Source organism: Rousettus aegyptiacus, unplaced genomic scaffold (assembly GCF_014176215.1).
Source record: "Rousettus aegyptiacus isolate mRouAeg1 unplaced genomic scaffold, mRouAeg1.p scaffold_m13_p_2, whole genome shotgun sequence".
NCBI lineage: Eukaryota > Metazoa > Chordata > Mammalia > Chiroptera > Pteropodidae > Rousettus > Rousettus aegyptiacus.
Window position 1 is genome coordinate 17,793,310 of NW_023416295.1, and position 12,853 is coordinate 17,806,162.

Genomic DNA, 12,853 nt, shown 5'->3' on the forward strand with positions numbered 1-12,853 from the left:
ATTATTTTCAAGGCCAATACACGATACCAAAATAATAAAAATAAATGTCTTATACTTATGTGTGTCTTACTTTTGTTTTACCTTTCTGTGTGACTGAGCAATCTGCTTCCTTTTGAAGGTCAGATTAGTAGGTAAGGGCTTACAGTTAAGCTTGAGTGAGTCTTGTTTGGGGGCAATTCCACATTTTCCAAGCCCCTGCCCCTGTTAATGTACTCATCTCCACATTCTTTCTTTTTCGTGTGTGTGTGTGTGTGTGTGTGTTTTCTTTTCTTTAACCATCTCCTCTCTGCTCTCATTCCAATCAAGCTACTGTCGTCGCTTGCATAAATGGGTTACAATAGCTACACATGATTTTTCTTCCACCATTGTTCCTCCTCATTCTAAACTGTGGACTGATAAAAGGTAGTCATTCCTTTGCTCAAAACTCTCCAATATCTTCCGACATGACCCCAAGCAAAGGGCGAAATCATCAAAATGACCTACAAGACTATGGAACTTGATCCCACTCTTCCTACCCACCAACTCCTCTCTGGCCTCATTTTATATTTTCCAACTGCTCTTCCCTTCACTCATCCACTCATTACTCTCTGTTTGTTCCTCAAATACACACTGGTCATGCTCCTATCCTACAGATTTTATAGTTGTGTTTTTTCCCTCTGGAACACTTCCCCCAGATACCTAAAGGGTTCCCTTCTTTAGGCCTTTGTGAAAATTTCAAATTTTATTTTAATTACAATTGAAGTGTCCTTCTTCCTCATCAGCCAAACACTTTTTCTCTTATTTCCTTGATTGTTTTCCTCTATAACATGTATTATCGTCTAACATACTATTCATCTGATTTATTTTTTCATCTGTCTTTCTTGACAAAAATCTCCTCAAAGGCAAGGATTTTTATTTTTTCTTTTTAAAAAAATTATTATATCTAAAGACTTAGAATAGTGCCTACTGCATATTAGGCATTCAATGCCTAATTGAATTATAGTCAGTAGCAGATTAATATTAAATAACATATCAATTTAATTAACATTTAAATTTTATGAAATGCACATTAAATTTAAAATCTTGGTTTAAGGCACTTGATATAAAATTGTGCTAGGATTATTAGGATATATGTAGTATCCACAAAGATGCAGAAAGAGACAAAGCATGCAAAAACATTAAAATACTGATGAACAACCTAATTGTTAATTTTGCTGAGCTGAGAATCTTTTTCAGGCACTAGCACATGACAGGCTATAGTTTAGCTTCATGGAGTAGTGATTGATTGTGAAAAGGCAGAGAAAACATTTTCTACATGCCCCACCATCTGCCCACTGACCCCAAGTCCTGTGGCCTCTGTGAACTAGCAGAGTGACAGTAGTGTGGCTCAAATCCCATGAGCTGAGGCAAGATATATAACATACTAATTCTCTCTCTGGCATTCTATACTTCACATTCTATTTTATCTTCCTCGCAAACTTACCACTATTTTCCTACAATCGGATATGGCAAATCTCAGAGAATACAGAAAATATGGCAAAGACATCACTAGTTTGGTATAATCTGAGAACTGAAATGGAATGTTTTAAGTACAATAGTGTGCTAGCTTCCCCAGATCTCACACTGTCATCCAGCCACCAATAGATGCTGAAAATCACAGAAAACAACTGAGAAGAAAGTAGGGAAACTGGAGGCTAATATTGTAACAAATATATATATATATTTATACATTATATATATAAATTTTATATATAATATGTATTATATATAACTGTATATATTTATATATATAATGTACATGTACATAATAAAATTTGAAATATATATAATTAGTGAACTAAAAGAAAACGATCATGAATTATATCATTAAAAGAATCACAATAAATTTCAAGAAGCACTAATTTCCCAAGAGAAAGAGAGAAAAAATAAAATAATTGAAATTCAATGAAAGCATTCAAGTAGTTTGAATTTTAAAAAATAAACCAGATAACCAAACTAAGTTTTTTAAAAAATTGTCCAAAACTCTATGTCAAATAACTTAAATGTCGATTAAAGATTACATAGAATCTAATGTTAATAGTAGCATGCATATGAAAAGTATGTTTAAAGAATACATAAAACATTTCAACAATATTAATAATTATATAATTCTATATTAAAAGATTGATAAGATAATTTTAATTTATCTAATTGACAAAAACTAAGTGACAAGAGTGTGGAAAAATGTGTGCACTACTGAAACGCTTGAGGGAGTACAATTAGGTATGATCGACATTTTATAGAGCCTTTGTAAATAAGATTTATTTAAGTGTTTTTTAAAAACCTATAAATATATCTCAATAAAATGAATTGACAGGTATGAAAAAAAGGCACCTGCAAGGATGTTTTCTATAGTCTGGTTTAGAGCATCAAATACATAATACACAATATAAACATCCATTAGTAAGAGATTGTCCAAGTGAACAATGTTACATCAGGATACTTCATTCTAATGCATCTATGGTACACTGATAATGAGAATGAGAGTATATATCCAATAACATATTTGCTAGCTATCACCTTCTACCAAAAAAATAGAAAAAATTTTTTAGAAGGTTTGGGAAAAAAATCCAATAACCCATGAAAACTAAGTAACAGCAAACATTGTCAAATCTCTGATAGGAACTGTCTCATCAGGACACTATCTTTGGTAAATTTTAGTTTAATAACACTGTAATCACAAATAATTTCTGCCTGATCTTCTGTCTTTGCGTTACTCTCCCCAGTTCACAGTTCTAGGTAGGCATGACCCTATACTAAGTTCCCGGAAACCATAAAAGCAAACCAACTAACTAACAAACCAAGCAAACAAACAAACGAAAAACCCCAGACCTGTTCAGCCTGTCTCCCACCAAGTTTCATATGAATATTGTTGGTTTTCCCCCCAAATGAGAATATTTCTTAGATACTAGGTAGTCAAAGCAATACATTCATTTCCATATCTTTTACACCAATTTATAATTTCATTTTTTCATATGACTAAACTTGAGATTTTTTTTTTTGCCTTTAAACACAAAATTGTCACAAATATGTATCTGATTTTACTTCAGTTTACTAAGAATCCAGGGACTCTGCTATATAATGAGTGTATGCAAGGTAGCTTGTCTTCTTTTTCAATGTTTTCTTTATTGAATAAAAGGCTTGAGTATAATTAATGGTGAAAAAACGAGTATATGAAGTATTCATAATTATCCATTTGAAATGTATTTTAATTAATAATTTTCTAGTGCTGTGGAGCTACATAACAAGAGATGGAGTTTTACCTCACACTAATAAAAACCACCATGGGATGCCAGAAACACTTGCCAACAATGCTGTACTTAATTTCTAGTTTTGTCAATGGTACCTAAAGATTATAATTAACGTATAATGCCACAATGAATTCAAAGTTAAGACTATCTTAAAGTGTTGCCAAGTCACTACTAATGAAGCATTAATGGGTTGAATGTATAGAAGAATAAATAACAAATGACAAGATCATTCCTAAATAATTTCTATATGTCGAACTAAAATTAGGGGACTACAAGGAATACAGGTCAAATAAACACATATGAAAAATGGAACTGCAAATTGATGCAATGAATTACGGTCACTGAGATCTTTAAAGTGACAGCAACAGACAAAACACTGGGTGAAGCTATCTACAATGGAATTGTTCGATTTCGTTAAGTGTCATTTAACCCACCCTAAAGAGACGGAACTATAAACAATGAAAAGACTTGCCACTAGCATTCTCATCTACCATTAAAGGGATGAATGACTTCTTTTTTGACTTCTAAATACATACTCCCAGTATTAACACTGTGATTTAATTTCCATTAAAAAAAAGAATGCTGAACTTTACAGGTATTAAATATCATGCCTTACTACACACAATTAGGACGTAAAACAAGCTATATCTGTATTCAAACTCTATTCTATCTGATTTTAAAGTCTATACATTCCCTATACTATACTCAAGGTAGAAAGGGCTGAAGACAGTGCACTGGGTTTCCTTTAGGTCAAACACATTCTATCATAGGTATCCTCAGTATTCTTCCACGATGATCCTATATCATGTTCAATTCAAATAGCCCCAATATTTACTTTGCCAAGAGACTAGATCTAGATTCTACCACATCTAAAAAGGTGATATCTATGGATTTTAAACTAAATAATCATGTTTCACCATACGTTAATCTTTACTCTTCCCTAAGAACGTAACAATGATAAAGGAGGCTAGGTGATGAAGTGGATTTAGACGTAGAGGGTTTCTATTTTATTTGGAACAGCATCAAACCCGGTGTCAGTCAGGGACAGATGCTTACAAATGCATTTTGACAATCAGATTTAATTTAACATCATGTTAAAATAGAAATAGCATATAGAAGTAAAAGAATATAGATTTTGATGCCATTGAAATATTACATTTTTTCAAAGCCTGACATGCCCAGGTACAAAAATCTAGTCTTTCCACTGCTGGCAACTGTAATACTACTTATATCAATTGTAAAGAATGATGGTATTTGTGATACATGTGCAAAAATTTTATGTGATGTGTATGAGATATATAAAGAAATGCAACATTTTTTGGGTTAAATAACAATGTTTTAAAATCTTACATTGAATTGATTTATTTAACATATGATCATTTTATTTCATATCAAAAATATTTATTTTTAATTTTTAGGAACAGTGCATTTTCTCAGATAAAATGCTTTTCTACATAAAAAGGAAAACATCTGATTTAGGGACTCTCCCTTCCTTTCTTCAATATCTATTGAGCAGCTATTATGCAAACCATTATGAAATTAGAGAAGAAAGCTCAGAGTTTCATGATAGAGAAAATATTAGTAGGCAAACAACTCTAATATGATATGGTAGCTGCTAGAAAATACATTCTTATATGTATCAATTTTCTCAGCACTTTATATGATTAATCATTTAATTGTATCGCACTCTTATACAGGTACTACTACTATCTGCATTTTACAAATGAGAAAATTGAAATACAAAGATTTTAGACAATTCATGCCAAGACCACACTACTCATAAGCACTAGAATTTGGTTTTGAATTCAGATAAAATAGCTGTACACCATTACTGTGCTTTAGTGTCTGATATAAATATAAGTTAATATGAGATATAAACCCAGGATTGAATGGAAACAGTTAAGTACATTTATTTTTCAAACACATCTGTTTATACCACAGTATTGAAGCTCTTAGTTATTACATGCAAAAAGTTAGTTACCAAGTTGGTAAGGCTTGTCTTTTTGTGAAAAAAATAATTATTTATCAAGTTGAATATTTTAAGTACTTTACTAAAACGTTAGTAAAATTCCATGTGGTATAGTTTCCTTGGTTGCCTCTTGGGATATCTAATCTAGAAGTGCAAACATGGAGAGCATATAGGGAACGTGATGTAAGTCTTTAAGAATAGAAGCAAACTCACAAGTTGAAGGCAGAAAAGGTATGTGAGGTAGAAGAAATAGCAAAAGGGAAGGTTTTCAAAAGAAAGATCATTGTATATATTGGTTAATTTCACATAGTTAGGGCTTAAGTGTGTTTAATAACTGATGGTAGCTGACATTTACTTAGTGAGGGAGAGTGTTTGCATAGTGTTTGTGCAATATAAAGGTCGTTGAATCAAGATCTCCAAAGCAAGCTGCATCACAATATCTGGAAAACAATGCAGTGAGGATTTATTCAAGTATTGCAATGTATTCTTGCAATTTGAAAGACTGGATATTTCCTTTTTTTTGGTCATTGTTTAATGCCTACAGCACCTGGTCTTCTTAGGTGGTCTATCCAAGTACTAACCACACCTGACCCTGCTTAGTTTCTGAGATCAGACAAGATCGGCCTTGTTGAGGGTAGCATGGCCATACGCTGGATTATTTCAAGATGGTTAATTGTATGCAAACTAGTCCTTTGATGATTACGACTTCACAATCTTTTGTAATAAATCAGAGAGTAACCAAGAAAATGTTTCATACTACCGCAGAATTTCACTGTTATAGTTTAGCAAAGCACTTTTTTTGGAAAGTTGACCTTAAAGATGAGTTATGCTTTTTATCCCTCAAAACACAAGTAATCCTAATTTGTTGACATTTTATGTGATGACAAACATTTGTCAACCATGTGCTATAAGCAGATATTTTTGAAAATAATAATACAGTTAATCATCCCATCAAAGTAAAGGTGACATTTGAACAAGTGAATAAAAAAGGAACCATTTTTAAAAGAAATTTGCTCTACAGAACATTTGATAACAGTTGTTTGAAAGTGTTTTCTCTGCCAAACCTATGTAAAGGCAATCACCTTTAAAAGCTCTTGAATCAGATTCTTTAAAAAATGTAGGGACAGAATTTTCTACTTTGTTTTAAAATATTTGAAAACTTCTGAATGGTTTACAAGACCAACAGATCAACCCCAGGAGGAAAGAAATGCCTAGCAAAATTTCAACAAAAATGCCTTTGCACAATTGGGATGCATTTGATGATCTGGTATCTAATTGATAGCTATAGACCATGATACACTTTTCCCTTTAGATTTCCCTTTAGATACCTTTGCAAGGGACCATTTGCAGCTCTGACAATTGCTAAATACAAACATAGATCCAACTTGCGAATTATTTAATTACAGTGTTAAAATTTTTGAAAATATAAGCATATTGAATCATCTTTTTTTTTTTCACTGAAATGTCATTTTAACACTATTCTAATTTTGCAGTGAGAAGCCACAAAAAATTGGAGGCTATAAAATAATAATATAAAATTGAGGGTGGAGGGTCGGCTTGCTTCCTGATTCTGTCACTAGCCATTTGGGCAACTTATTTTTCTCTTCTAAGTCTTTGCTTTTTCAATTCCTAAGATAGATAACAATGATAATTTCAGTAAGCATTAGATAGATGTTACAGTTAAGCAAGGCACGTAGTAGGTATTAAATAAGTGTTAAAATCACCTCTTGGAAGAGTAAGCTTTGGCACAAAAAGCCAAAGGCATATTTATACCAAGTATATAATAATTACTACATTATATTAAGATAATTTATCTTTATGTCTGCTCCTTAATAGACGATTTGCTCAGAAGGAAGGAACTCTGTCACAGTCAACAATCCAGAAGCCAGAATATTGCCTGGCTCAAAGATCTTCAGCAATTATTACTAAATTGAACTTGGCTGAGGGATAAAACCTAGAGGGAGAAGATAAAAGTTTTGTCTTTGTTTTCACATTCTGGCTTTTGAATAATGCCAGGCTCCTCTGGGAGTCCACCAAATCTCACCTTGGGAAAAAAATAAGCCTCTGCAAGGTGCAAGCTGAACTATAGGGCCAACAATGGCGTAAGCACCAGGCAGAACCCAAGAGTTTAACTTTTTTGGTGAGTTCTTAGTTTCTCCACTTTATAGGAACTCACAGTGATGAGTGACTGGATTTTGGCTAAAGCTATGTCAGGAAAACACCGTATACTGGACAAGAGCCTACCATTAGTCTAGGGAGCAAGCAAAACACAGCCACCAAAGGCAGTTCAGGCCATGAACTCTCTGTGTCTGATTCATCACAAGAGACAAAAAATATCAGCAACTTTGACCATTGCTAACCCAGCTCTGAACAACTCACAGATGTATTACTCATCCTATTCTATATTTTACTGTACTGTGAGCACACTCTTTTTTAAAAAACATCAAAAGGCTTAACATTTTCATTGGACTTTTGAATGACTAATAATCTCATTGTATTTATTTTAAATGGGCTTCCAAATCATTGATGTATGTTGGGATTTTTCTTCTCGCTTTTTGAGAGGGCATTATAAGTTTCCATTAAATGTCCTGTATTATTATATTTTCTGGCAATATTACAATCTCATTTTTCAATTTTAATAAAATGAAAATATAAGCATATTGAATCATCTTTTTTTTTTTCACTGAAATGTCATTTTAACACTATTCTAATTTTGCAGTGAGAAGCCACAAAAAATTGGAGGCCATAAAATAATAATATAAAATTGAGGGTGGAGGGTCTGTTTCATAACTTTGAGGAAAAATACTCTACATGTAGTCTTATAAAATAGAGTGATTTCATGAATTTCCAAACTGCAAGCTATTTAATAACCTCTATTTGGTAATTACAGAGATTTATATCCCTCTCCTCATCTCTCACAAAATTCAGAGCTGATATGTCCAGTTGACTTAGCGACTGACTAAGAGGTCTGAACATACATCATCTTTGACAATAAGCTGTTAGGTTAGCTTAATGATTTAAGACTAGTATATGTTTGGGAATGGGAGAAAGAAGTTTAAAACTAATTTATAGGAATATAATCCACTGGTCATTTTCATGTTTCATCAAAAAATATTTTAGAGGATGTTTCAATACTAATTGGTCACATTAAGGTGACAAAATGTACTTGTTCTTGTTTTACTAAGAGGGGAAGAAAGTCCTTCATCTCCTTTTAGGTTCAGACTTTAGTGTAATCTGACAGCTTATCATTTATTAAGGAATTAATGTAACTTAAAGTTATAAAGATCAGTGTACTATGAATATAATTGATATCACAAATCAAATAATATCATTCGTATCAACATGTTGTTCAGTTTTTACTGTTATATAGAACTATAGCTATCCTGGTTACTCTTTTCAATATCTCATAATACTAAACTGCAAACATTATTTTATTTTTAATTCCTTCATGTACCACTGGGATATAAAGGAGCTAATAATTTCATATTATATAAAATATATAACATGTACCTTTCAAAAACTGTAATATGAATTTTTAAAAATCTGGTTATTTCAAAGTTTTTTGTCTTGGGTCTTACATAAATGTGGTAAATCTAAAACAAAATCACTAGAAGTGCCTAATACAACTTTCGTGAAATTACTCTGTTGATTCTAGAGTTGTTGTGATACATTATTTATAGAATTTTATAGGAATATTTTAGTTAATACCTTGCAATGTCTAATTATTAAGAACTTAAGTGAATATTCCTTTGTTTTACATACTAATTCTATATTATATAGACACCAATTTAAATATATATATTTTTACCAACCGATTTGAAAATATTTTCAGAAAATAAATTAAATGAACTTTATTTCTTATCATTGATGTGGTTATCATTATTTATGAATAACATTTCATTTATGCCAAAATATTTTAGAGCTCTTTTCCTAGTACTAATGAATATAAAACTAGCATATATACCAATGATATTATAATAGCGATGTTAATAATATAAAATTTAATTTGCCGTTAAACCAATTCTATATATTTACATCAATTAATACTTGTGGGGTGTACAACCCTTTGACGCACATTCATTCAATCCATATGCTATGCTACTGTGTGCTAAAGGCCCTGTGCAGTGCTGAATCCCTCTTTTCTCCTGCTCTTAGAGAATAAAAACAGTATACAGAGAGCTTGCAATATCAGGTAGGAAGGTCACTGTCAATAAATAACTCCATGCATTTAAGGCAGCTATATGAGAGGCAACTTCTCTTAATAAGAGCAGTTTTACTTCCAAGCATTAGGGTTTCAGCTTTTCACATCAGAGAAAATAAATGAGAGACACGCTTTCTGAGAACACTCAGTTACAGCACTTTGAGAGACAAGGAAAAACTGAAATCAAGAGAAAATGAACATCAAATTTAGGTCACTGCTAAATTAATATTTTCTCTATGGGTTTTCCTTTACCAATTGCTTTTATATGTACTTCACATCTAAGTTTTTGGACTAAATGCATTGAAATCTTGCTTTTCCATTGATGCTCCATTAGCAGACATGAACTCCACTGCATTAGGGTCTGTTATTTTAAAACAAGGAGGAAGCTGTGGGACCTTTGTACCCCACACCTAACCATTCTGATTTTACTCTTAAGTAACATCTGACATGCTTTTGACATGCTTTTCCCACAATGCCCCCTTCATTTCTGCTTCCTCAGAAGCTCAGCAACACGTGAAGTTGGCACCTAAGGCACTTGGACCTCTATTATTAGCATTTTCTATAATATGTGAATCTGAAGACTGCTTGTTCTCTATTCATCCTAAATAAATTTGCCTCAGAGGACTAAATAGCCCCCGCCCATACTGATCTTGTGTCCCTGTTCACCTGTTTACACCATCACTATGTCATCATCATATTCCTTTATTAATGTCAATCATATATATGGGAAGATAAATGAGGCAAATTACAACTTGCATTATCTTTACTGACCCAGGAACTTGATACTATGGCTATTTTATCCTTTTTGTAAAGTCTCCTGGAGTCCTAGTTTTCTTGATTATTCTCATCTACCATTGGTAGGAATGAATACGTGAACCCTGCTTTGAATATCTTGGCATTCCTCAAATTACTAGAATCCATGCTCTAGAAGTCTATTATTTCTTCTCTTTCCTGCATCTTCAACCTCTTTCTCTACCCCTGCTCTTACCCCTAACCAAATAAACATGTTGTCTCCTATCTGAAAAAGGGAGGAGACCTTCTTTGACCCTAGAGCTACAGCCATTCTCCTCTTCATCTTTATAGCCAAACTGTTTGAAAATGTATTTCCCACTTTCAACTTCCATTTCTTCACATCGAAATCACTCTAGGAGCCACAATAATCCAGGACTGTCTAGTTTCAGCACTGAAAATCCCATGCCCCAGGAAAACCCTCAAACCTAGACAAACTGGAACAGGTCACCCTAAATCCCATTTCCTCCCACAATCCACCTACGATCACTTCGGATTCTGATAGTTAAACCTCCTATCTTTAACCCATTCGGTGCTCTTTAGTGTCATAATCTCCTAGTTCAAATTCTCACCTGCCCTTCACTTGCTGTATTAGTCTCCTCAAGGAGACTGATTTCCTTATCCTACCATCAATCTATCTAAAAAGCAAATTTTATTATGTTCCCCTCCAAAGCAGTATAAAACTTCAACCAGATACTTCATAATCTTGTCCTTGTTCGTCTGTAAACTCCTGCCTGTCATTTTTTTCCTTCTTCCTCAAGCTCTATTCACACATATCATTGCTTCCAGAATATGCCATTGAAACCTCACGCCTCATGGCTGTGGAAGCCGTCCATACTTCTCCAAGCAGATGAGGGTTCTCTTTCTTGCTTTTCCCTTGTACCTTGTATATTCTTCCATTTTGACACATACCTCACTGTATCAAAATAATCTCTTTTGTCTCCTTCCTTACCTATTTACACTTAAGGAGAGGCACTGTGAGTTTCTCTTTCATATCCACTGCACCAGCAGAGTTTCTATTTCAATAAATTATTAAATTAATGTTTAATAAAGTTATTATTTTCATAGTCCTCACATTTAGGAGGCAGAATAGATACTAGTACATTGACAGGATCTTGTAAATAAAAACTTACTACTATTCGTTTACCTACCTGCCCTTGCACAAGTACTTTATAAGTTGTACCCACTACCTAAAGAGTAACTAGAGTGACCAGGCTTATTAAAACCTGGAAAAGCTGTCAACGAAATGCTTACCGTTCTTGCGTCCCACACAGATAGAGACTTATCTGCAGAACTTGTGAGAAGAGTGTTGGAACAGGGAAAAAACTCAATGCTGTTCACAGAATCTTTATGTCCATACAAAGTACATCTGCATCTTTCACTGTATAGGGAGAAATTAAGAGTTAAAGTTTCGGGAGTTAGCATCTAAATGTTTCCTATGTCTATACAATGCTAATAAAGATAATTTAAATATCTAAAGCATAAAGTCATTTTATAAATGGTAAAAATGTATAAGAACATTTTAAAAGGAAAATTCTATGACTACCTTATATATAAATTTAGTAGCAAAAAACTGACTAAATTTAAATTACCTTTAAGTTATAATGTCACTTGGCAAAACCATCTTTATACTATCTCATTTGTTCCTCATTATGAAAGACAACATCAAGATTGTTCCTATCTAATAAAGGAATATGCTGAGAAAAGAAAACATTTCATGATTGCGTTAAGATCCAATAAACTTCTTTCAGTCATTCTGTTTTTTTTTTCTCTCTCTCTTTTTTCCTTAGCTTTGGCTGCTTATTACAATCCCCTAAGATACATTTGGCCCATATTTAGCCTCAAGCGCCAGACATTCTATTTCAATTGGTCTGAGATGAAGCCTGAGCATTAGTGTGAATTAACATCTCCTCTTGGTGATTATAGTTTGCCTTTAGGGATGAAAATCTAAACCAATGATTCTCAAAGGGTTTTACCCAGGCCAGCAGCATCAGCATCACTTGGGAACATGTCAAAATACAAACTCTTGAGACTCATCCTAAATCCACCGAATCAGAAACTCTGGGGTTGAGGCCTAACAATATGTGTTTTATTTAATAAGTTCTCCATGTGATTCTGATGCAGGCTGAAGTTTGAGAACCACTAATCTAAACATTTAGAAATAACTGAGAAAGGAAGACAGCTGTGTTTTTGCCTTTTTCCATTATATATAAGGGCTCTTTCCTGATGGAACAGTGTATACAGAGAGTGGTTACACTCCTCATTAGTAATATTTGATTGCTTTTAATTAATTTTATTTATAAATATATTTTAGAAATAGAAAAAGAGTAGAGAAGTAGGGTAATGAATAATGCTGTGAACAGATGAGTCAATATAAGTACATTTCTGATAACCAGTTACTTAAACTTTAATTGGTACAGTACTTTTTAATTTTTATAATTTGTTTTATTTAACCCAATATATCCAAAATCTTATCATTTCAATATGCAATCAATTTTTTCCTGTTTTTTTTCCTTAAATTTATTTATTCAAATTAGTTTCGAGTATACAGTACATTGGTAAGGCATCTATATAGTTCACTTTTTGTCTGAATTATTGATAACATTACTTAGGTAATTTCTTATG

General features: G+C 32.9%; 1 protein-coding gene across 4 annotated transcripts in view; it reads right to left on the reverse strand.

The window, feature by feature from the left end:
• The window catches only part of SPAG16 (sperm associated antigen 16), a 695,163-nt gene that overhangs the window by 268,017 nt on the left and 414,293 nt on the right, over window positions 1–12,853 (reverse strand). For all 4 annotated transcript variants that reach the window (XM_016150047.2, XM_016150046.2, XM_016150049.2 and 1 more), the window contains one exon: window positions 11,483–11,609. In XM_016150047.2, coding sequence (XP_016005533.2) covers window positions 11,483–11,609 — 127 coding nt within the window. The remainder of the gene's footprint in view (window positions 1–11,482; window positions 11,610–12,853) is intronic.